This window comes from Sitophilus oryzae, unplaced genomic scaffold (assembly GCF_002938485.1).
Source record: "Sitophilus oryzae breed Bouriz unplaced genomic scaffold, Soryzae_2.0 scaffold_1389_pilon_pilon, whole genome shotgun sequence".
NCBI lineage: Eukaryota > Metazoa > Arthropoda > Insecta > Coleoptera > Curculionidae > Sitophilus > Sitophilus oryzae.
The window spans coordinates 563,500-590,190 of NW_022146047.1; the positions used below are offsets into that span (position 1 = coordinate 563,500).

The 26,691-nt window shown below is 31.6% G+C and overlaps 2 protein-coding genes across 3 annotated transcripts in view; one reads left to right on the forward strand and one right to left on the reverse strand.

Annotated features, from left to right (window-relative positions):
• Window positions 1-25,561, reverse strand: part of LOC115875501 — a 30,220-nt gene extending 4,659 nt beyond the window's left edge. Inside the window, exons 1-6 of the mRNA XM_030890975.1 lie at window positions 25,142-25,561; window positions 22,702-22,809; window positions 19,531-19,691; window positions 8,615-8,776; window positions 7,474-7,580; window positions 5,298-5,537 (exon numbers count right to left, since the gene is read on the reverse strand). Coding sequence (XP_030746835.1) covers window positions 5,298-5,537; window positions 7,474-7,580; window positions 8,615-8,776; window positions 19,531-19,691; window positions 22,702-22,809; window positions 25,142-25,387 — 1,024 coding nt within the window. The 5' untranslated portion in view covers window positions 25,388-25,561. The remainder of the gene's footprint in view (window positions 1-5,297; window positions 5,538-7,473; window positions 7,581-8,614; window positions 8,777-19,530; window positions 19,692-22,701; window positions 22,810-25,141) is intronic.
• The window catches only part of LOC115875498 (beta-alanine transporter), a 934,216-nt gene that overhangs the window by 496,185 nt on the left and 411,340 nt on the right, over window positions 1-26,691 (forward strand). The window lies entirely within an intron of this gene.

The window sequence follows — 26,691 nt, forward strand, 5'->3', positions numbered from 1 at the left end:
TTTCAGACGCACCGTTGCAGGATATTTTAGCAATTATGATACCGTACAAAAAAAATTGAACATTTTATTGAGCTGCCAATAGATCAGATTTATCAACTATTTTCTTAACCATACAACAAATATATCGAGATTGTATTCTATCGACTATAAACATCAATCCGATCCAATTAAAAAGTTGTCAAAGTAAACAGGAACGCCCTAAAGGTATAGAAGTTTTCGTCGCGCACGAGCCAACATTAGACCTTTCGTCAATTACACGGGTTGGTGATTTTATTTTCGGCAAACAATCTTTGGATTGGATTGTTTAGGACCGGGTTGGGACACTAAATAAACACCATAAAACCCTAAAGCCCGGTATACACACAGTTCGACGACGGTTTATCGGTATCGGTCTGACAATGGAGGACAGGGTGGATCAAGAAAAGGTTTATGGAAATTTGATGAGTATCGGATTGTTATAAAAATCTGAGTAAATATAAGAAAGTCGGGTTAGTTACACCCTTTATACGTCAAGAACAACTGGATAAATGTCGATGATTGAAAAAAAAAAAATAAAATGAGATATAGATTATTACAAACTTTTATTTAAGGTGCCGGGTTAATAGGGGAGCCAAAGCGGGGATATTGGGATTTACTCTGGCGCGGAAGAACACCATACATGAACCTTTTGTACTGCGTCATGTATGTAGGATAAGGCTTGTCGCTCACTTGTCGGAAACGAAACGAACCGAAGCGAAACGAAATTTTCGATCGGTTGCCTCTCGCGCTCTCAATGGTCGAAAAGAGTCAGTTCGTTTCGGATCTGCTTCTTTGACATTTGTGACAAATCTCTTTTAAAGTATCTATGTATCGATTCTGTATGATTATTTTTAAATCTAACAAAATCTAATACTAACAAAGATAGAAAAACTTACAAAATCAATCTCTCGTCCTCCATATTGCTTGCAATGGCCAGCACTATTTTATTTCTACACTCAATTGTAGTCCGAACGCTTTGTTTTTTTGAACGCCGAATTTTACCCATTCTGTTCATTTCGCGTCGACCCGTTTCGTTTCCGACAAGTGCGCGACAACCTTAACCAATCAGAGCAGAAAAAAAAAGATCGTTAGAAAAATTCGAGTAAAAAAAACGTCATTTGGACGTTTCCAAGCGTGGTTACATATTGAAAGAAGTAGCTAAAATAAATAATCAATAAATTGTGGTTTAGAGAGAAATTGTGGCCTAAAGAATTTAGAGAAGAATTAGAGAAATTATTTCTAAAGAAATTGCCATGAGTTTTGCGTGGTCGCGTCCAAATCGTCTTCGTCTTCAAGTACCGTTTGCTAACGGAGGTTGGCTATCACCATGGATATTTTGACTTAATTGCGGCGGCTCTAAATAATCCATTCGACGTCGTTCTATGGATATGTCATTCTCTGAGGTTTTTCAGCCAAGATGTTCGTCTTCTGCCCCGACTACGTCTTCCTTGGATTTTTCCTTACATAATATTCTGGAGTAATTGGTATTATCAATTTTTTTCCTCTTAAGGGTTTCATGTATTTCTTCTTCCTTGTTCATACGGTGCCGGCGTAACACCTCGATATTTGTAACTCTGTCGACCGAATATACGTTTGTTAATTGAACACCAGTTTGTTAATTTCGGCTGCTTTAAGGGTCCACGCTTCGGAACCATACAATAAGGTCGAAAACACTTAAAAACTGAAATTAGTTTATTATAATTAGAGTTTTAAAAATATTCTCTGGTTATCTCAATCCTGGACTTTATTTCTGGCAATTGTTAGACAGTATCATTTATTATTGTGCCCAAGTATTTGTAGTGTTGGACTTTTTTTATTGGAGTGCTGTGTATTGATATTGAAGTATTTACATTTTAGTTTTTTGTAATATTCATAAATTTTGTTTTCTTCAAATTCATATTTGGCCCATATTGTTTGTAGGATACATTTATTCTTTGAAGTAGGTTCTGCAGATCTTCACTATTGTCTGTCATTACAAATGCATCGTCAGCGTATCTGATATTGTTGATTCGTTGACCATTCGCTTTGATTCCCTCATCTCCCTCTACCAAATCGTCAGTCTTTTGAATAGCAGTTTCTTTAGAACATAGTTTTACATAACATCCCTTTTGAATATATAAGATGCCCTCGAATAATTTTATTTTCTCATTTTCTACTCCTTCGTACGGCTATACCCACCGTACAAGTCGGCAGATTTTTATCCCTATTAATATTAGTCCGGTTTCAATTTGTCAAATATGGGATCCCGTGTGCAGATTTGTGATACAATATTGTGCCATGCCTTAAAATTTTCAGAAAACCTTGTAGAATATGAATATTGATGGGCCCTCTCTAGCAAATATGGCAGAGGGGGTAACCCTTTAACACCCCGAAAGAAACAAAAATTAAATTAAATTAAATTATGGAAACAAATTGTTGCACAATTTTAAAAACTCTTTTTTTAATTTAAGATAACAGAAAATATGGCTAAGTGACAAGGGGTTTACCCCTTGCGACGTAAAGGGGTAACTTTTAATGTATGCGTGTTACTTAAAAATACTATATTCTTTTCATGTTTCAAATTTTAAAATAAATCTAAATTAAAATTTGCACTGGAGTATCAGAGGGTGGTATTCACCCCTTATAATATGTCACCCCTAAAATAAAAAAAAAGTTTTCTTTTTATGTTTTAATAAATAAATAATTTTAATAAATAACTAAAGTAAGCACAACTTGTTTAAATAAGGTGCAAGAACATGCGAATGTAGTTTTCTTACCCCAACCACACTTTCTTATTAAATTGTTATAAAGTTATATTATGGTTTTATATTTTTCGATTTTTAGCATTATTTTAATATTTTAATAATTTTTATAATGGGCTATGAGCCCCAAGTTTAGTCCGTGACTAAAAAGATTGTTGTTAAAACCAAGTCAGGGATAGTAGAGCTTAAACAAGATTTAATCATGTTTTCACGATGCGTTCTTATATGTCGAAGTCGTGCTGATTTAACTTAAAGGAGATTATTGGAAAATATGAATTAACTGCCTTGCCACGGTCTTTATTCTATCCCGATGGCTCAATGATTCATGGCCTGGGAAAAAATAAAATTAGGCATCTTCTGGAAGAGCTCGTTCACAATGATTCCAAAGTTAGTGATGTGGATGTAGATAACTTAAAACAGCCTTATAGTGTAGCAGTTGTCGATGGTATGGCAGAAATGCAAATGTTATCGTTTAAAAATGTGGAATACTTTTCTGATTTGTCAAATCAGTGTTCAACCAAGATTTAAAAAAAATATTCTACATATTCTGAAATTCACGTTGTTTTTGACTCGTATAAACACGACTCTTTGAAATCAATGGAAAGGGTCAGAAGGCAAAAAGGAGCAGACCCTATACAATATATAGTTAGTGATAAAACTAGTCTTAAAAACACAAATCTAAAAAAGCTGCCCCCTCATGCATCGACGAAAGGGGAAATTACACAATATTTCTCAAAACATCTAATATCACTGGAAAATGAAACGAATCACAAAGTGTTATGTTCCTTGGAAAATTTCATATTGGCTACAACTGCTTGTGACAATATGACGGACTTGCAGAGCTCACACGAAGAAGCTGATCCAAAATTAATACTTCATTCTGTACATACATCTAAGAGAGGAGTCAATAGGATAAGAATATTTTCACCAGATACTGACGTTTTGTTACTTGCTTTGAGACGTTTTTCTTTGTTTCCAGAAGACACAAACTTTGTAAGCATCGGATCAAGTAATCAGGAGATACGTTTACGACAATTTATGATTCGTTGGGAGAGTTAAAGGTAAAAGCTCTTCCAGGAGTTCACGCATTGTCAGGAGCTGACGTTACAGGTGCCTTCAAAGGTAAATCAAAAATTAGCTTTTGGAAAAAGTTTCTAACAGCTTCTCCATCTACATTTCAGGCGTTAGCTGCTCTTGGGAAAAATGAAATATTAGTTGAATCTGTTATTGAAGAAATCGAATCTTTTATTTGCAGTGTGTATTCACCAACAAAGAAAAGCTTTAGCAAGTTATCCGACCTGAGATGGTGGATCTTTAGCCAAAAACAAAGTTCCAGCGATAATATGCCACCAACCTTAGCAGCTCTGAAACCAGCAATACTGAGATGCTAACCTAACCTAACCATCTTTGTTTACCACCAGCAGCGGAATATGGGTGAAAATTGGTTAATGGTGAATTTGAACCCATAATATGTGATCTTCCGTGCGCCCCTGATGAAGTGTTAAATTTAGTGAGATGCTCATGTACCAAAATTAATTGCTCCCAACACTGCAAATGTGCCACTTTAAGTGTGGTATGCACAGAGATGGTGTGCATGTGAGTGAAACGTTGATTCTTGTGCAAATGTCGGTTTGGTAGAGGAAACCAGCTTGGATTCGGCGGACTCACTTAGAGGAGTGTTATACTATTGGATAAAATTGTAACATTTAGGGACTGCGTCCCTCTTTGCCCTCTCCCTCTTGCTACAAAAATGCCTCATTTAACAAACATTTATATACCGTTTCTCTATCTCTATTTTATTTGATATATAAATATTAATGAACATCTATATAAACATTCATCAGTGTTTCTATAAACATCAACACTTATATAGCCACGAGGGTTTTTTTATACTTATTACTATTTAAAGCAAAACTAACATTTATAGGTTAGGCATTGATCGTATATTATAATAATATAATCATAATAATGCGCAATCGTAATGCGTAATCGTAATCGTATATTTTCAACCCCCAATGACTTAGGGGTGGAACAATTGGAAGTATTTACAAGTTCCAAAAACAGTTTTGTATTAAAAAATACTCGTTGTTAAAATTAAAATGTATTCAATACATTTTATTAAGCGAATTTACATTATTTTATAAGGGGGTGAATATAGGGGGTTGTTTCTTCCCTCAGACGCATTTGCGAGAGAGGGCCCATCGATTCTTGGAATCTGTCTGGTATTATGAAAATTTTAAGGTATCGCCCAATATTGTATCACAAATCTGCAAACGGAATACAAATTCAAACCGGACTATATATGAAACGCACAAGTATTTGTTTGTGACATTTTTTACATTTTTGAAAACCTATACACGCTTCCACCGGTACAAGAGCATATTAGAGCGTATTTAGTTGCAGAGTTAACAAAAATATATTATTCTTATGAAGCTGCGCACATAATATGCAATCAAATAGTCAGTCGATCGACTCCATAAGAATATATTGTTTACACTTTTACAACTAAATAATCGGTCGACTCGGCTTTATACATACCAGCCGTAAAAGTGAAACTGAGCTCGTCGCTAGGCTTGCCCGTCTCCCCGTGCTGCCACAGCAAAAGGTCGCAGCTCTCGATAACGTCCACCCTGCCATTGGCCTGGACTACGTAGCCCATTTCGAGATGGGATGCCGTGCATGGTTGGCAAATAACGCCCAAAGTTATGCGCGTCTGATTTTCCAGATAGAACATGTGGAATATGTAGCGGTGCATGAGGGTCCAGTCTCTTTTAAAACCTGCAAGAATGAGTATAATGTATACTGGGTGATTACATTTGTAAAGCAGCAAATGTAAAGCAGAATATTTTTCTTAGATAAAAAATAATAACAAGATAATCTTAAGTGTATATTAGGCAATTTTATATATACACTCGTACACACAATTCCCTATAGAGCATCCAAAGTACCACTAATTGATACTGATATTTTAATAAAATAAATTTGGTTCACATGAGATCTCCTTCGTTAAAGGAAGAACAGCTAGAGATTGCAAGCGATTCAATTATCTTAATTGGTACAACTAGCAATTGCTGTCTTATTTACATTTTGCCTATAATTGCTTTGTTGCTACTTTGAGTGTTACTGTTATGAGCGTGTTCTATTAATGTTTTGTAATATACAATTTTTGTATCATATATGTAATATACTCGAAATAATATCCATTTATGAATATTCGGTTTCTTTAAAATAGAATCATCGCAGTTGTAACCGCGAAGGACCCGGACAAACATCTATCATATGAGTTTTTATACATGGTGCTCCGAACTGTATTCCTGAAACTTCAGCAGCATATTCTGAAGATAAAAATAGGTAAAAAAGTTCGTATAAATGTATGTCCTTAAATGTTTAATTTCGGAGATACAGGGTGTAGAAATTTCATTTTTATTTCGATTTTTTCCAAATAATTTCTGAAGTAACGCCAATATTTAGATGAAAATTGGTGTCTGGGAGTTTATTGTTAGTTACTTTTAGAAGACGCCTACATATTTTTTTACTGGTTTGAAGAGTAATAATTTTTAGTCCGTACCTGCATAAAACTACTGAGTAAAGAAATATACAGTTACGACATTTTTTACGTAAAAAAGGTCTCTTGGGAAAAATCGCTACCAGTAACGGTTCCCGTGTTATTTGGAATCGAAATTATCAATATTGACATAAATTAAACGCGTTGACTAAATAGTTATTAGACTGAAATCATAAATTTGAAATGTTTTTGTGCCAAAGGTTTAACAGAAACTGTTTTATCATCATTTTTTCGAAGAAAAAGTTATGAATAATTTAAAAAAAGTTCCCGAATTTATTATTTCAGTCAAATAACTATCTATTTAACATGTTTATTTTTTTGTCAATAATGACATGTATTGACTATTTCCATCCTAAATATCTTGAGAACGGTTACTCGCAGCGATTTTTACCAAAAGACATTTTTTACGTAAAAAATCCCGGAGATGTGTATTTTCTCTCAGTACAGCTCTCTTTATCTCAGTAGTTTTATACACTGACGAAAAGTTATTACTCTTCAAAACTGTTAAAACACATGTAGGTGGCGCCCCCTACAAATAGGAGTCATATTGACATCAAAATCGAATTTCTCATGTCAAAAAACTCCCAAACACCAATTTTCATCCAAGTATTGACGTTGCTTCAGAAATTATTTGGAAAAAATCGAAATACAAATAAAACTTCTACAAGCTGTATCTCCGAAACTAAGAATTTTAGGACATGCATTTATACGAACTTTTTTACTTATTTTTATCCGCAGAATATGCTGCCAGCGTTTCTGGAATACAGTTCAGACCACCCTGTATATGTAGAGGTCCTATGATAAAATATCTATAAAGTTGTCTGTTAGCTCACAAATATTAAATTGAATTATTTCTAAAATATTTCAATCAAAATGGGAGTTTAATTATTTTCATATTGTTCAAAAACTTATAGAATAGTTTTCTGGTTATAAAATAGATAATCTTCATATAATTTTATAAGATAAATACGCAATTTTTTTATTTAAATATTACATAATTTCACAATCTATGATTCTCATGTATTTATTTTATATTTTGCACATGATTTATTATAAACGATTGGTAGTACTCGCTGTCTATAACTCGAAAACTATTCAGATTTGTCGAAAAGTAAACAATACATTTATAAGTTTGATTCTTTGACTTACCAAAGCTGTGATCTCTGAATGAATCTAATTTCAAAGGTAGTTCTTCGCCATCAATTTTTAAAGTCCCTTCTAAATCTCCCATTTGCTCGTAGTGTGTCTGATGAGCCCTAAATAAGTTAATTATAGGGTTCAAATAATGATTTATAGAAATAAACATTAAATAATGTATTGCAATAATTATTTGTGTTAATGGCCGCTTCACCAATTTGGATAATTTTTTACGTATGAACGTATAAATTACTTGATATTTTATTTGTGGAATTTACAACAAAAATGAAAACATATCCGTCCACAAGTGAGTATTTTGGACAACAGCGTGCAGAAGAACCGTTTGGACAGTATATTGTGTCTGGTTCTGCAACTAATATATTTATTTTTTCTGTAGATATTATATTTTTAATCTTTATCTGCCAACCCCGAGCTCAGAACTAGTTAAAAGTTCAATACTGTACAATGCCAAAAAAATGTACAATCATCTGCTTTTGAATATCAAGTCGCTTTCATTCTTTCCCGAATTTCGCAAAGCTCTAAAATCATACTTACTGGAGAGTAAACGACTTTTTTGTTGATGTTTAATTATGAACAATTTTGGATTTTAAATTTTGATCATCTCACACACTGGTCAAAGGTCAAGTATTTAATAATTTATAACTCTTAAAATTATATCTATTGACTGCTTACTGTTCTGCAATTGTCCATGTATGTTCTTTTTGTAATTTTAATGACTTAAATTTGTTTTTGAATTGTATTGTGTATTTTTTGTTGTTTGTATATTTTTTTTGTGCTTTTGTTTGTTTTGTGAGTACTTTGTCGATGAAGCCGTTAACGATGTCAAATCTTGAAAAAATAAGCTTGTGTTCAGATCAAACTGCAACTAAACAAACGGTTTGTTTACATTTGTCTTGTATATGTTAAGTCAGAACATTATATCGTTAGTCTCCTTATTATCCATATTATTGACAATGATATATTGAAACACGATCTCTTCCTTTCGCTAAACATAATAGGCAACAAACGAACAATTTAAACGTCAGTATAAACATAACATTCGGAAACCCGTTTGGCATAAACAATTCGCAAACAGATTGTTAATGTTCATAAACTGACATTGGATGCATCTATATCTGTAAACTAAACTTACTCTTTCATTATTTCGAACTTTTCTCTGGACCATGGTTCTCTGGATATGGATCTGGCGAGCATTTTAGCGGGTAAGTCGAGATCGAAGCTGATCCATGGTAAATCGCTGGTCCATTTGGCAGATATTTCCACTTGTACCAGACGATCGGGGTCATTGTGTAGTCTGAAAATTGGTAATAGTAATAATAAATTCTTTCTTAAATATATTTTTTATTAAATTTCTTAAATAATTTCTCTTAAATATATTGCCAATTAAATGAGCAAAATCAGAATAGCCAACTGCTTTATTCAATAATGATCGCTGGGTATTTATACCCTGCATCTCTGATGTGTTTTTTAAGTAAATATAATATCTTTTTAAAAGATAATTACTAATAATTCAATAAATTTATAGCAGCTAGATAAATTTTTCATTAGAAAATTAATTTTAACATAGACTAATGGTATCCAAGAGTTTAAGAATTAACAGGAACCTTATTAACAATCTATTAACCCAATGTAAGGTCATCATCAATGATCATCATCATGACGATTATTGAATTGAATGATCAACAACACTCTGGAGTGTTGTTTTAATATGTAAGATGTAAATTTGTCTGATGATGCTCGTATGAGCGAAACATGTGTAACAATTTATTTTGTCATATTAAATGTTGACACCGAGACTTAGAGTCTTATTGCTTCGGCTTTTGTTTTTAAATAACTCTGTTATTTTGGACTTATTTGAAAAACGGTAAAGAGAAAATATGTTTCTAGTATCAAGATCTACCAGCCCTTAAAATATTTGCTAATTATTTAAGACTCACCCTGTATATTTTTATAAAATATAATTCATTGAGATTTGCATAAGCAAAATCCTTACCCATTTATTAACTGACTAAAAGTAAGGGACTAATAACATTTTTTTGCTATGTGCATATTTGTCAAGACTTTTTCTTAAGGTAACCACGTTCTGAACCCTAAAAAAGCTATTTTTTTTAAACTGTTCGTAATACGGCGATGGAATTCTAAATAAGTCCACTAAGCTACTCAGCCAACAGAGACAAATTACCGTAAAAAGAAAATTTCTAAAGCCGGAAATTTTGAAGGATGAAAAAGACATTGTGCATGTATGTAAGAGTTTTATGAAGGCGATAAAAAATTGACAGTATGCGTGTCACTGAATTTACGATAAGAATCAGCATGAAGTTATTTTTGTTTTCAAAATAACAATAGGATACATTACAGTTGAGGGTTGGAACCTTTGGTGTTACACAGCAAAATACAAACACTAAATCACCACAATTTGGTGTATTGTGGTTATTATGTATTGTGGTTATTATCAAACCAAACCAAACCAAACACTTTTACTTTTACACTGGACGCGCGTTTCGCTAACCATGTTAGCATCATCAGCAGATGATTATAATCTAAAGTCCAATCTACAAGTTGAGCGTTTATATACTCGCCCAGTGGGCACCAAGTGGACGTGGCAAAATCTAGCCAACCGAGTCAGAGCCCACTGAGCGTAACAGTTAGATTTCCGCCACTAGAGTAGTAGGAACAAAGAACTTGAAGGAATTGGACCGTTGTCTCTGTTCATACTATCTTTACATTTATTAATTCTGATGCTTTCATATGCATCTAATTGCCTGTAAATTGAGACTTGTTTAATTAATTTTAAATTATTAAGATCTATACAATGTTCTTTATCAACAATATGTTCGGCAACACAAGATTTATCCGGTCTACCATATGTTATCTGAGCTAAATGTTCTTTAAATCTAGTTAATATTGTATGTTGGGCATATATATATGTTGGGCAAACTAGAAGATCAATAATAACTAGATATAAAGAACATTTAGCTCAGATAAGATACGGTAGACCTGATAAATCTTGTGTTGCCGAACATATTGTTGATAAAGAATATTGTATAGATCTTAATAATTTAAAATTAATTAAACAAGTCTCAAAATACAGGCAATTAAATGCATATGAAAGCATCAGAATTAATAAATGTAAAGATAGTATGAACAGAGACAACGGTCCAATTCCTTCAAGTTTTTTGTTCCTACTACTCTAGTGGCGGAAATCTAACTGTTACGCTCAGTGGGCTCTGACTCAGTTGGCTAGATTTTGCCACGCCCACTCGGTGCCCACTGGGCGAGTATATGAAGGCTCAACTTGTAAATTGTACTTTAGTTTATAATAATCTGCTGATGATGCTAACATGGTTAGCGAAACGCGCGTCCAGTGTAAAAGTAAAACTGTTTTGGTGTATTGTGGTGATTTAGTGTTTTTATTTTGAATAGGATACATGGAAACAACATACTACATAAAGTATAATATAGAAAATTGTTTGACATGTATAAACTATTTTCTATATTATACCGGGTGGCGTCATTCAAATAACAAGTCTCTACAAGAAAAATATGACAAAAGATATATTCTGACTAGATAGAGCAAAACCGACAAAAATGTCATGGATCGATTTCTAAAACATGTTTAATGGTAATGGTTTTATGGTCGATATTTTCACTGTCATCTGAGATACGGGGTCTTTTTGAATTTTCGATCATTTTGAGGCAAATGGATAATTTTTATTAGGTAAATTAACAATCTATATTAGTATTACTAATTTCAATTAAAATCGATACAATAAAGAAAGAACAAAACTAAAAAACGTATTTTACGAGTAACGAATATGGTTTTGGCAAACATGTTCAAACTGAGCACCTCCCTGCTGAGTACACAGTAAACATCTTTTGCTCCCAGAGTTACAGCTATTTATTAGTTGAACAGTTGTAATAAAACTAAAAGTGGCTTTTTGCAATTCTTCTCCCGTTAATGGTTCTTCCCTTTAGAATAATGTCCTCTAATTTTGCCATGAAAAAGTCCAATGGAGTTAAATAACAGGACCTAGCAGGCCAAGATATGGGGCATCTTGTTCCAACCAATTTTCTGTTAATTCTCAGTTGAATAGTTCAGTTGTAAAGCTGGCATTTTGATTGGTAATACTAATATAGATTGTTAATTTGTCTTTTGAAAAGTCTTTAATTATGCAGATGAATAATAACATGCAATATAAAATTGTGATAAAAATAATTAATCCTGTAAAATAAAAAAAGTTATGGGCTATTTTCAGATTGGTCGAAAATTCAAAAAGACCCCTATCTCCGTTGGCAGTGAAAATATCGACAAGCAGTTTATGTCATTAAATATGTCTCAGAAATCAAGCCCATGATATCTACGTTGGATTTGCTCTATCTAGTCAGGAAATAGGGTTTCTCTGTTAAAACAGACCAAATTCGACCACCCTGTACACTGAGACTCAATGAGATACGCAATCTCTGTCAGTGATACAAAGGACACAATGCTGTGATGCCTTGTATACTTATACTAAGGGCTGGCAAAGGTTAGTCTTGGGTCGAGATTTCCGTATGTAAGAAGAGTACAATGGCGTTTATAATGTACTGAACAAAGAGAGGACAGTAAAGACGTTGCCAAACGTATGAAATAAACCGAGAAACTGTGCACATAGCAGATTTGTCGCAGTTGACCGGTCGACCCAATCAATACCTCTGTCAGTACTTAAAGTTCTAGGGAAAGGTGTACGTCATGCGTTCAGCTTCACGATTTAATTACGTCTCGTGATACTTAATTTGTTTCTTTATTAACGAGTTGTTGTAATTTTCCCTATAGCTTGAATTTTTTTAAGTGCAAGCTAGAAACACTTCCATTTTTGGTAAAAATACGTGGAATTGAGTGGGTGTTCGATAGTGGTCGCGCTATTAGAACTCTGAATTCAAAAATCGATATCTCGAAATCTATTAGAAATAATAGATTGTAGTTTTTTCAAGAACTTTGTTAATATTTCTGCTGTATTTTCTTTGTAGACAATATGTGAAAATCTTTATCAATAAAAAAATTACACGATTGCTGAAAATTGCTATGCTCTAAAAGTAAATGGATGGATTGTTTACAATTTTTAAATGGAAAAAACAACCTTAGGTCTGAATTAACAGAGTTGTTTTTAAAAAACGATTTTATTGTTACAAACGTTCTCGACAAAGTACAGAGAGTGAAAAGTCTGCTTTGAACCGTGCAGTTCGCTTTTATATGTGACATAATGTAAAATAGGCATTCAGTATTTAATTACAATGAAATAACACTTATTTATACATATAACTCCCTAACGATATCCTAATAATTCTATTTCAGATGCTCAGAAACATGTCTAATAATTTTATCTAGCTATCTCTTGAAAAAATAGGCTTTTAAAAATAAGCGATTTGCGATCGTGATGTTATTTTACTTGATAGGGAAAGGCGTATCGGCAACGCCGCAACAGCACACCGTCGCGCGTCGCGTCGGTCGGTCGCATTTCTCTCACTCCGACTTAATAAGATCCCTATGCGATTTACTTCCACACATGTAAATGCCGACCCAAAAGTAACAGTTGCCAGCACGGTATTAAAGCACTGTCTTATATTGTTTTTGGTTTACTTTTACCGCAAAAAAATTCTTTAATACAAACTAAAATTTAAGATATTTATCTAATCTTATAAGAAGCCCAAATAAAACACATTTGATGTTTTTCAATAGATCTTTGGGCCCAAGCCTTTAACCGGCATTAAGAAAATATTGTCTGGCGAATATCTCAATCGGCAATCTAAAAAAATATATTTTTAGGACGGCCGTTTTTCGAATTAAGCCAGGCGAAAGAAAGGTTAAGGTGAAGGGATGTTTATATAGAGACCGAAGAAACAGCTCTAAAAACACTATATTGATCGCGATCAAATAATAATATCTGGAGCTTTGGAAGTAATTTGTTCTGTTTTCTTTCACTTGAGGGTGTTTTGAGTACTTTTACCCAAAGATAATATTTTTTTTTGTTTGGGTATATAGGGATCAAACGATTGCTGGTATCTTTGTAGCTTACTCTGATAAAAAATGTGATTTTTTTTTCAAATATATAAATTTTAGTATAACAGACTGATAAAAACCATTAAATATAAAAAGTACCATAAATCGAAAAAAATTAGCGTCAAAGATGGCTGGAGAATGGCAATCAATAATAATTTTGGCCAGGTTAAGCCCTAGACGTATTTTACTTGGCCCGTATTCTTTCTTATTTTTTAAAGGTGCTTGCTAGAAGGTTGTAACTTTTTTTCAAACGTCACAAAAATATTGATTTTTGCGACGTAACTGACAATATAAAAATAGCTATTTTTGGGACAAGTTGCGAAATGAATGTGTTTTAAGCACGGGACGCAGAATTGTCCAACGAGGCGAAAGCCGAGTTGGACAATGTGTCGATTGCTTAAAACACTCTTTTCGCAACGAATTTTATACAAGATTTTTTTGAAAGCGGATAATTTGAGATTTTCATGCTATTATTTATTATTTATTTTTAAACATTTTTTTTTCTAAGGCATTGTTTATGCATTGTTTAATGACAAAGTTCTGTCAGGTTTAAACGTCGCGGTATTTCCTACAAAGTTTTGTGAAAAAATGAGTGATAATGACGAGTCTCTGGATATTCAACAAGCTGCCGAAAATGCGCTATCCACGTTAGTGCCCTAGAAGTCGAAAAACTTATACGAGACCACCGACAACTTTCAAACCTGGGTCAATTTACTTTTAGGCACTAGTGCCTAAACAACTGTCACTTTTAGATACCAGTGCCTAAAAGAATGTCATTTCAAATCTCAAATAAATATCGAAAACTGTCAATTTCGAAAGACTTTCACAAAAAGTCATTTTAACTCCTAGGCATAAAAATAAAGCAATTTTACGCCTAAGCATAAAAGTACGAAAATATATTATTAAACTGACATAAAATGTCAAATTCAACGAGCGTAACTATAGTTTCTCATATTATAATTACTTACAAGGTATTACTTTTAAATCTTTTTATATTATTTGGAACATTTAAAATTGTTTAAAACATTATTTGTGACGTTTGAAAAAAATCGCATGTTCTATTCGGAGTAAAAATGACTTTTGTACCTAACCTGTAATGTCAGAAATATAAACCATGATTGTATTATTAGAATAAAAATTTAATTATTGGGTTAAATAAAGGTTTCATTATACTCTGTTCTAAAGTAGGAAATAAAAAGATCAAACACAACTCCGTTCGTTTATGATATAAAATAGACTCTTAGAAAAATACAACATTTAGTTTCGACTTACCCAGTATTAATCAAACAACATTGAAATTTTTATTATGCTGAATTTTGAAGAAGGCATTATACGGCCCTTTCCGATAAATAGTATCATACATTTTCGATTTTAGAATTTTGCGTGAAATTTGAATATGCCACAAATATAGAAAACTAGCGTGTAGCAACGACTTCGTTCGCGTCGAATTAATCATTTCTAATGGTGATGATAAAGCAAAGCAAGAATTTCCATTAACATACAAACTGGAAAAAATTTTCTCACATTTATGTCAGCATGAGAAAAAACAATATGGCGATTTTATTATATAACTTGGTAATATTTTAGGGGTAGTTTCATCTCATTGGAATTTCACTTTCGAAAAATCCGTTTGCCAAAAATAAGCTTTTTACGTCAAGCAGTTTAAGCAGAATCGTGGTTATGAAATTACCCAACTTTTTGGAACACCCTGTATGATTTTTTAAAAAATTTCAAAATATGTAAAAAAACCAAATAAATTATGCTTGTTCAAGCGTTTTCCCGAAAGACTAACCGTTTTTTAAATAACAAATATTGTAATATTTGAGGGGCGCTTTCGCCCTCTTGGAATTTGAGATTCGAGAAACCCCTCTTTATCGAACCTCTACACCCCACAGTCAATCCGTTTCCCAAAAATCAGCTTCAAACGTCAAACAGTTTAAGCAGAATCGTGATTACTCATTGGTCATATTTTATGAAACACCCTGTATAAATTTATAAAAAATCTTAAAATATGTAAAACAACAAAATAAATAATACGTGCTTAAGAGTTTTTCCGAAAAACTCACCGGTTTTTAAATAAAAAATATTTTAATATTTGAGGGATAGTTTCACCCCCTAAGAATTCGAGTTTCGAAAAATCCCTTCTTATCGAACCTCTACACTCTAAAGTCAATCTGTTTTCCAAAAATCAGCTTTTTACGTCAAGGGCTTTAAGCAGGATCGTGATTAATCAATTACCAGATTTTTCGAAACACTCTGTATACATTTTTAAAAATCTTAAAATATGTAAAAAACAAAATAAAATATACGTGTTTAAGCGTTTTTTCCGAAACTTACTGTTTTTTAAATAAAAAAATATTGTAATATTTGAGGGGTGGTTTCACCCTCTTGGAACTGGAATTCCGAAAAATCCCTTCTTATCGAACCTCTACACCCTAGAATCAACCTGTATGCCAAAATTGAGCTTCTTACGTTGAGTGGTTTGAACAGGATCGTGATTAATCAGTATGTCAGTCACTTAAGGATTTTATATATTAGTATAGATATCGAAAATACAATTATAGCCTGACAAAAAATATAGGAAATTAAATTATGACATTTTTGGCATACGAATTCAATGATTAAACCTGAGCTAAAAATTATATAGCATTCCGTTTAAAACGCAAGACTCTCGCAAGTCTTGCATTTAATAACAGATTTTTACTAGGAGCACTTTCTACATAGAATATCCTTCAATAAATAGTAATTTTAGTAATTCAATGTGAATAAAACTATTAAAAAAAATAAATGATTAAAATATTATTTATCTGGCGCAATTTTTTACTTTTTGATATATTATATTGAATCCGCTTTTTTTTTCTTTAAAATTTTATGCAATATTCGGGAATATAGTATTTGCAATAAAATAAAACAACAATGAACAAATAACTTGTACCATATAAACGTGAAAAAAATACAAGACCACAAAACAGCTACGGTCTTGCTTGCTTGGTGTTGTCTCGATATTGCAGAAGTCTTGCACTGGTCAGTCTTGGTCTTGATCTTAGCAATCTCTAGATCAAATGAAAGTATGGCTTTTTGTGCAAAACTATACATGCTATACAGGGTGTTTCAAAAAACATGTGCCATCTCTTGTGGGGAGATTCCTCACGTAAAAATAATATTTATTTTTTATATCAATATATGTCCGATTCTGCTTTGTTTCACAGCTACAGGGTGTTAAAGACTTAGTATTTTTTCGATTTATTAAAATTTTCTTAAAGTATTTTTAGCGTTTCGAATTAAATTTTGAGAGTAAAAGTTACTATAAATGCGACATATTTTAAAGCTAAAAAAATGTCGACATATTCATCAGAGACGTGCATATATATATATGGGTTATCACTGAAATATTTTTCAACAAAAAATCATATACGCCACTGATTTTTTCTCTTGTTAGCGAAATCGTGTAAGCAGTTTAATGCCGATTAATTATCATAAAAGTTGTCTCTTCATATTTTGTCGATTTCAGCCTCCTTGATGAGATAAACGCAATTTTATTAATTTTTTCAAGTCCAATAACACACAGTCTAATAACAACCTTTAAACAATTTTAATATCATTAACTTGCGAAAGTTGTAAATAAGTACTCATTGATTCCTCAGCAAAAAAATATGAAAAAAGTTCCTGCTTTGACGCTATAAATGTAATATTATAAAAATATTAATTACACAAGATTAATCAATCTCCAAACCATACAGCTGAAAATGATATTGCAATCTAAAAAAATAAATACAAACCGAAATAAAAATTGTGGTAATATTTATTTTCTAAATAAATCCTCTGTTTATGGATGCTTTGAAATAAACGAAAAATAAATACCTACTGCAGTAAAACATTCCCGTTTCAACGAAAAAATCGATTTGTTAATAAAAAGCTTTTATGTCAATGGGGCAGCTCTGAGCGATTTTGGAAAACCACAAACTCGTACATAATGACGCGTGTATCCGTTGCAAAACTTCAAATGTTTGTCATTTATTCCAATTGCTCTAAACTGATCCAAACGCGAAATGTGCATCGTACGTGTTAAATGACAAAAGGATGTTTTAAATTCCTGGAAATATTTGCATGTTTGTTTCATTATTGCCATTGTGTAATTAAAGATTGACATGTGTTTGGTTAAATGAAAATTCTACTGATAAATCGGTATTGTTAGTTAAGGTTACGCGTTTTCGTAAGGAATGGGCTCATTCGGTTTGAGACCCATTGACAGCAATTATTGTTACATACCGGGTCACTCTTAAAAGTGGCTCACCCCTATAACTTCCTTATTTTTTCAGTTAAAAAAAACGAGATTGGCTATGTTATGTCATAACATAAATTAGGATTGATTGACGTATTCAATTGTTTTAGGCCACTTTCTGTTTCACCGGAAATTACTACAACTTTTGATTTTTAAATGGCACTCTCGGTATTTTTTACTTTATTCGAAAAAAAATAACACTCTGAATAGAATGACATATCATATGTCAACTTTTGACATTTTCTCATATGGTTTATTTGAAATTATAACTTTTAACTAATTATAACAAAAATTTGACTCGAAATACCAAGTGTTTGGTATCAAATTATTCGTAAAAAATGCTTTTTCCAAATATGCTAATGAGCCACCCTCGTTTCATTTAAAAAAATTGAGATGTGATTAAAAATACGATTTGAGCATTTTTTAATTGGCCAAGACAAGATACTAAAAACGTTAGTCAATCAAAATTTTTCCAAGGCTCCTTGATTAAGAATTATTAGTGTTTTTAACATAGCCATGGCATTCTAGATTGAATTTTAAAATACGATTTTTTAGTAAGCTAGAATGTCAAAAGTTGACATATGATATGTTATTCTATTCAGAATGTCATTCTCTATCGAATAAAGTAAAAAACACCAAGGGTACCATTTATAAACCAAAAGTTGTAGTTATTTCCGGTGAAACAGGAAGTGACCAAAAACAATTGAATACGTCAATCAATCCTAATTTATGTCATATACTAACATACCAAATCTCGATTTTATATCTGAAAAAATAAAAAGTTATAGGGGTGAGCCACTTTTGAGACGCACCCCGTAATTTGAAATAGCCCACCCATAGACAGTTAAATTTCTTTCTCAATTACTTTATTTCACAAAATGGAGACAAGTAATAAGTATCAACATTAGACATCATTAATTCTAAGTCTTAAGAAGCAGTTAGGCAACTAAAGTGCTTTATTTTTCAGTGCACTTATAAAGGGTTTTTGATATTGACTTTGTTAACAAGCAAAATTGCCGTACAAAGGGCTACACGAGCCCACACGAGGTTCACCAGGCGTGATGAGGTCCACTGCATCTACAAAAATTCACTGTTTGATGCTGATTTTAGGCTGGCGGCATTATTGATCTTTATTTCTTTGAAAACAACGTTGGTGATGCCGTTAACGGTGAAAACCTTGAACTACCGGTGGTAACCTTGAACGGTGAAAAGAAAGAAAACAAAGATAAATTATTTTATATTTTAGAAAATCTGGCGTGAAGATTTGAACACTTTGTATGATTTAATTTTTTACGATATTTATAGCAAAGTATAATTACGATATTTATAGCAAAGTACGTACAGGCCAACTATTATAGGAAATACATAATATAATTTCGAGTTGAAGATATTTCTTGTATTTTTAATATTTTTTTTTTCAAAAAAAGCTAAAAATATATTTTTTATTTATTTATTAATATCTCTGAAACTATCAAGAGAATGTTAATAATATTTTTTTAGGGTTATGTAAAGCGATCAGAAAGGAAAACAAAAACGCTCTAATATTCCATCAAAAAAATCATCTCGATTCACTCACACTTTTTGAGCAATCCTGTAGAAATTAAAAAATTTTCCTAAAATATATAGTAGTAAGTAATACTTTAGGTTTGCACAAACTATTCCTAATTTTTTTATTATCAGAGCTACAGATGCCTGACGCACTGTTGCAAGAGCATGTATATTGGTTTACCTCATTTTTCCTTTGAATTCAATATTCCACCTCCTCATTGGTTCAACAGGTGTGAAGTTTATACCTTCAGCAGACCATTCTCCTTTTTGTAATCCATCTGAATCTGCTTGAAGTTTGGTATTTGGTAGTTTCTCTGATTTCAGTAAACCATATTTAGGATGCTAAATAACATAAGAATAAACTGTTAGATAATATTGTTTAATTTTTAGCATTTTATAGAATCATTTACAAGATAATTTTACCAAAATAAAACTAAATTTTAGTCGTGTAGAGTAATTTTTGCTGTACTGTGATAACAATATGATTTTCTCATAAAAAAAAAAATATATATATATATATATATATATATATATATATATATATATATATATATATATATATATATATATATATATATATATATATATATATATATATATATATATATATATATATATATATATATATATATATATATAAATGAACAAAATTCTTACAGCTTTAGTGTATATTAATAAATAATATTTTCTTGCCTTTAGCTGTGTATTTTTTCTAATTTCGAAAAATCGAAAGTAGAGAAAAAATTAAAAAAAATAAAAAGTAAAAAGAAAATTGTTTTCCTTGTCGTAAAGGGGGGAACCAAGCTCCACTCCCACAACCGCTTTCTGGGCCTACCCTTCATCAGGTGGGCTGTCCAGGGGCTGGTTCTCACCGATACGGCAAGCAAAACTTCTTCTATATCTGCAGACGATGTCGTAAAGTGTCGGTGAGATATTAGTGCATCTCCCGTCAAAACACAAGACTTTTTTATATCTCATTATATTTTTCTCATTATATCTTATATCTGCCCCTTCGGTCTTGTTTAGACAAGTTTTTACCACCGTACAATACAAATACCTCTTCCTAGAGTTATTTGTACGATGTTTACCTTTTTTTAGAATGGGACGAACTGTAAATAATTCTTAGGCTACTAGTTTTATACATACCTATATACAGAGTGACCCAGGCGTCCAAAAAAGCTTTTTACCTATTACGTTTTTGGTTGGTGATTTTTATTTCAATCTTTACATAAGATCGGGGCCATTGTAACGCACATTTTCAAAATATTTTTGTCAACATACAGGGTGATTCAAACCGCAATACATATGCTTAATACAGTTCATGAAGATTGGTACGTTTAACTAAAATTTGATTGTCTGATTAAGCTACCTAAGTAATGGATTTGTAAATAAACGTAATATTCATTATTATGCGACAGAAATCCCATAGCACACAGATTTGATACTTTTAATGATAAATGCCCATTGAGAGACTAAAAGGTAATTTCCTTGTATCAGAGCCATCATAATACGAGAAGAAGACCGAAAGTCAAATCTTGTCTTATATTTTCAAAAAAACACAATTTTCTCATTAAAATAAATATTGATTTTAGGTATAGAAAGTTATTAGTAATACAAGATTAAACAACTATTACACAGTACTTCACAGCAAGCTATTGATTGCTAACTAACTAAATCGTTACTAATTACTAATTTTGGAAAGTTCTTTTTAAGATCAAAAAAGGTAAAACTAAAACCTAAACTATCATTTGAGATTAAACGGGAAGTTCTAAATAATGTTGCCTATTCTAAACAAGAAAAAATTATTTATAAGTTTTATAACACCTCTAATTAAATTTGGACGAAAAGAATATTTCTGTATGCTGTAGGTAATTTTCTCAGACATTAAACGGGAAGTTCTAAGTTCTCTTCTTCTCTCAGGGAAAATACGTAAATAAAAATGACTTTTTAAGTCAAAAAAAGTCAAAAGGACAAGTTATTCCAAAAAAGGACTGTCCTTTTCAAAAAAGAACAGGTGGCAACCCTAGGTATTTCTGGAATGGAAATTTAATGGCAAATCTACCACTTTAGTTTGAAAATATGTTTCGGTCACCTATGAGTACAAAAATATCTAAAATGTGCTTTACCATTGCCTCCATATTCTAAAAAAAATTGACAGAAAAGTCACCAACCACAAACCTAATATAGAACTGTTTCGGAAGCCTGAGTCACCCTGTAAATATTCAAAAGTAACTGAAAGTTTATATAGAAGTAACTGAAAGTTTAAATTGAATATCGACGTTGGAGCGATTTTCGAAAACTACCTACTAACGTTTCAACATAAGTATATGTGGGATATTAATTATATTATTATATTAGACCTTATAACAAAACTCATCTAACGAAAAAGTGTTAATGTAGTATATTAATATGGAGTAAAAAATTTACTAATTACTTTACTTTTACTTTACTAATTAAATTCGTTCCAAAAAACGATACGCCACTGGCCATTAGAACAATCCAAATGCGCCTAGTTGCCGGGGTCGGAAATTTTAGACTTCTCTGTCTCTTCTGTCTTTGTTTGACACATTGGAATGTTTGATACACCACCAACGAGTATTTATGAATGAGATGTTCGGTCTATCTTTATAATGTCTTTGATATATATATATATATATATATATATATATATATATATATATATATATATATATATATATATATATATATATATATATATATATATATATATATATATATATATATATATATATATATAGACATTATGATTTTCTCTTATAAAACCAAAATATCCAAACAAAAGTACCGTATGACGGATCAAAGACAGCTGGGAATGACAATCAATTTTAGCGGGGTCAATCTCTACACGTCATTTACTAAAAATTGACAGAATATTTGTCAAAAATTAACACTAATTAAGAAAGATTAAAAAAGGATAGCATATTTCCAGACAGACAACTGGCATTAAACTTCATTAAAAAATAAAAAAGAGTACCTACCAGCCAAGTAATGACGTCTAGGGCTTGACCTCGCCAAAATTATAATCGATTATAGCCATCTTTGACGCCGTCTTTGACGCCGTTTTTTTTTCGATCGGATGGTATTTACTAATAATGGAAAGGAATTGATTTTACTATACAGACGCGTTTTTGATTTTTTGAGAAAAAATATTCATATCTTTTTCTGAAACAGTAGGAAATTTGAAAAAGTGTAAAAGGATTTAGCCATTTTAGAACAGGCAAATTTTTTTATGAAGAATGCATTTTTCTCAAACCAGTTCATGGGTAATGAAAAAGTGTTTTCTCTTATAAAGGCAATCGGTAAACATACTGTATACACTAAAAATACTTACCAAAATATATAGCAATCCATTAATTACTCCATCTTTTCGTCGTTCCGTTCCACCACATAGAAATATTCCATTTTGTGCCGCCCCGTGGAAAAATACCGCATCAAAAGCCTTTAAGCAAAGAAAATTTTATGAATTATCTTTAAGAGTTCGACGTAAAATTCTTCGAAAAACTTTCTTATTAGCAATTTATGCATTTTATTTTACGGCTTTAGTTTGGTTAGTAGAGATTACTTAGAAATCGATTGAAAGTAACTATGGATAATAAGAAGTTGGATAAAATTTAAGATAAATTTAGTTTAAAGTTAGTTTTCTATATATTTTCATATTATAATTGAGAAGTAATTTCGGTAATTGACGTTTTTTTATTCTACAAGTGTCCCAAATTGGAGGGGTAGCATTGGAATGTCGGAAACCAAACAAGAGATTACGAGGAAGGTCAAATTATAGTACAGAATACCAGAATGATTCTGAAGATATTCGGAAAAACCCGAAATATTGTAAAATAGTTGATACTTTTTCTTTGATATGTCTGAAGAGATAGAAACTAAAAGAATTTCGGACTTCCATTGTCTTTATTTATTTTGATTAACACAACGTTTTGGTCAGAACGATCACTGGCCGTTATCAAGTGTAAACTAATCTTATTCCTAAAACTACAAAATCAACCGCAAGGTGGTTCACTTAGAAGTCCTGGTTCCCTGTGGACAACCAGAGCATCCGACCATTTTATGTTGTGCTGTTTTGACCAAACATGGTCGGCAATACCGGACTTCATTGTTTCACTTTTTTATACAGGTTTTTGTGCTCGCTAAGTCGTACATTTATATGCCTTTTAATCTCCCCATACGACTCACCGCGTTCACAACCTAGTAGATGCACTCTTTCTCTTGTTTCAATGATTCCGGTCTTGTTTTTGTTAGGACGCTTCTAAGAGTCGATCCAGATTAGATAGTTATCGAGAAGATAGGTTTTATGTTGTATTTTTTGGCTATTTGCCTGATCTTTTCTGACGTTCCTTTTACATATTATGGAATAGTCAATAGAGATAACATCTTCTTCAGGTTGATAAACCAATGAATCAGTTTATAATTTGATATAATTTAGTCTAGGGATGTCTCAGAGTAACCATTCTGAAGTAAACCTGTCAATTCATTTTAATATTAATATTTTCTCTTTATAGGATGGTGCAATTCAGTTTCAAATATGATGTGTTGTTCCGAGATACAATCATCAACTTTATTTTTTTCTAAATACGGATCTAGATGATTATTTCCTTTTTTAAAAATTTATGACCTAAATGCAGATCCGAAAAAGTTTTCGTTGTCTGTTTTTTTACACATAATAATTAAAATGATTTTGGCGTTTGTTTCCCTCCCAAACATTATGTATCTCATGGAAATCTTATCCACATATTATATTGGGATTTTGTGCAACATTGTATTTGGCAGATGATAAACTTTTAAGAAATGAAAATAGGACTTAACATTTGATAGCATCACCTTATAAAGAGAAAAAAATAGCAATGATGAAGTGGCATTTATTTTAAAATATCTGATCAACTAAAATCTCGAAAAAATAAAAATTATATTAAAAGATTTCCCTTTTTTTCGAATATCTTCGGAAGTATATCGAGATTTTTTTTTAAAACATTGTTTCATTGGACATAAAATTGCAAAACTGTGTTATAATTTGACCTCGATCGAATCTTTTATAGTTTCTAATTCCCAATAATCACCTTCGAATTTGGAACACCCTATAAAGCCTTAGAACGAAGAAGGAGATGAGAATTTTATTTACAGCATTTTCCTTTTGACAAAAAATATTTGTGCAAAAAAAAAACCGCATTCCCCTATCTACGTTAATAATGGAGATACTGTATGATTTTGTCAAAAATGGAACACCCTGTATATCCATAATATTGTTTTTATTTATCATATTTATGGTACAGGTACTAAATTAAGGGCTGTAGAAAATAAGTTAATATTTTTAAATTAATTTTGTTATGTGTGCTATTTTAAAATTGATGTTTTCGAAATTACAAAAACATTAACTCTATAAAATGGGAATTTTCTGAAATTTTTAATATTTGTTTTCATTGTTTTACAATTACAAATTGTTTTTCAAGTTTGGTTACTGCTGAGAAATTTTATTTTAATATATATTAGTGTTTTTATTTTGATGAATAATTTTTGAGTTTTTTTCCAAATAATTCCAATGAAATAAAATATATCTATAATATAAAAATAAATAAACCGTCACTTTTAGGAAGTACTTCAGAATTTGGTTCTAATGTTATATTATATGATAATTCAAAGCAACCACCTGTAAATTAAAGGTTAAATAATTTAATAATATTATCTCAATATCTATGTCAATTATCTTAAAGTGTGAATATAAAATTCCAATAAGTTGTATAAAACATGTATAAAATAAAAATTACCAACGGATGGCTAGAGAGAGGTTGACATTTTTCCAACTCTTTTATATCAAACATTCCATCTTTCCCAACTATATAATATTTCACTCTTCTTAACACTACTAACAATAAAAACACCGGGTATTTGATAAAATACCATTTTCCAGGTTGATAATACACCCCAAATATTGCCTTGGGTTCCTTTTTATTCTGGATATACACAAAACTTAAAAAAATCACTAACAAACCAGCTAAAATGTCCATATACATATTTTTATAAACAGTTAATCACTTTTAGGTTAACAAAACGCGCTAAATCAATATTCGAATTCGCCCGCTAGTATCACATTTTTATTTTAACAATGCTGTTATCGATAAGGCTTATCTTAAGTGTTATATTATTATCACTTTGTTGGTTTTTGTATATATGATACAAAGATGCAGTTTACTCGGTATTTATGAAGTAATTATTATGTGTGATTTTGTCATAAATAATGATAAAAAGATAAGGTCCGATGTTGACTTTTTGTACACTAATAAAGTCAATATTTGCTATCTTTTTGGTTATATTGTTTAACCATCATTTTTTTTACAAAAAATGCAATATTGAAGGAAATGGAGTATTATTAATAGGTGTTCTTTAATGACATTCTGATATTAAGTCATATCTTGGCAACAGAAGGCAGCTTGTGAGGATTGATTCGTCTATGTCTTCGTGTAAGCCTATAGAATGTGGTGTCCCTCAGGGTTCAGTACTTGGCCCTATTTTGTTTCTGGGGTTTATCAACGACGTTGCAAATCTAGACATTAGCGATAAAATCTGTCTCATTGCGGACGATACTAGTTTCACTTGGAGCGACCCAGATGTTACGGCACTATGTAATACTATATCCAGTGACTCGTGCACCATTAAATCTTGGTACGATTCTAATCTCCTATGCCTCAACCTTTCAAAAACTAAAGTTTTGTCATATAAAAGTACTATACAACCTTTTGTACTTAATAACACCACAATTGACGTCGTTGATTCTGTGAATTAGGACTATGTAATACTATATCCAGTGACTCGTGCACCATTAAATCTTGGTGCGATTCTAATCTCCTATGCCTCAACCTTTCAAAAACTAAAGTTTTGTCATATAAAAGTACTATACAACCTTTTGTACTTAATAACACCACAATTGACGTCGTGGATTCTGTGAATTAGGACTTGTTGTAGACAACTCGTTAAATTGGGACTTTCACATCGAAGCTCTATCAAACAAACTAAGCGCTGCCTGTTTTGCGCTAAGATCAGTTTCTAAGTTTTTCCATCAACCTCTAGAATAGCCTATTATGCCCTTTTTGAGTCACATCTTCGTTATGCTCTTCCATTCTGGGGTACTTGCTGCTCCACAAAATTTGAATTGATTTTTTTTTTTTTTTTTTTTTTTCAGACTGCTTCAAAAGAGAGCAGTTCGATATTTATTGGGACTGAACAGTAAAACTCACTGCCAGAATTTCTTTAAAAATTTCAAAATACTTGCTTCTTTATTCATTTTTGAATCCGTTTGCTTAATCCGCAAGCACATATC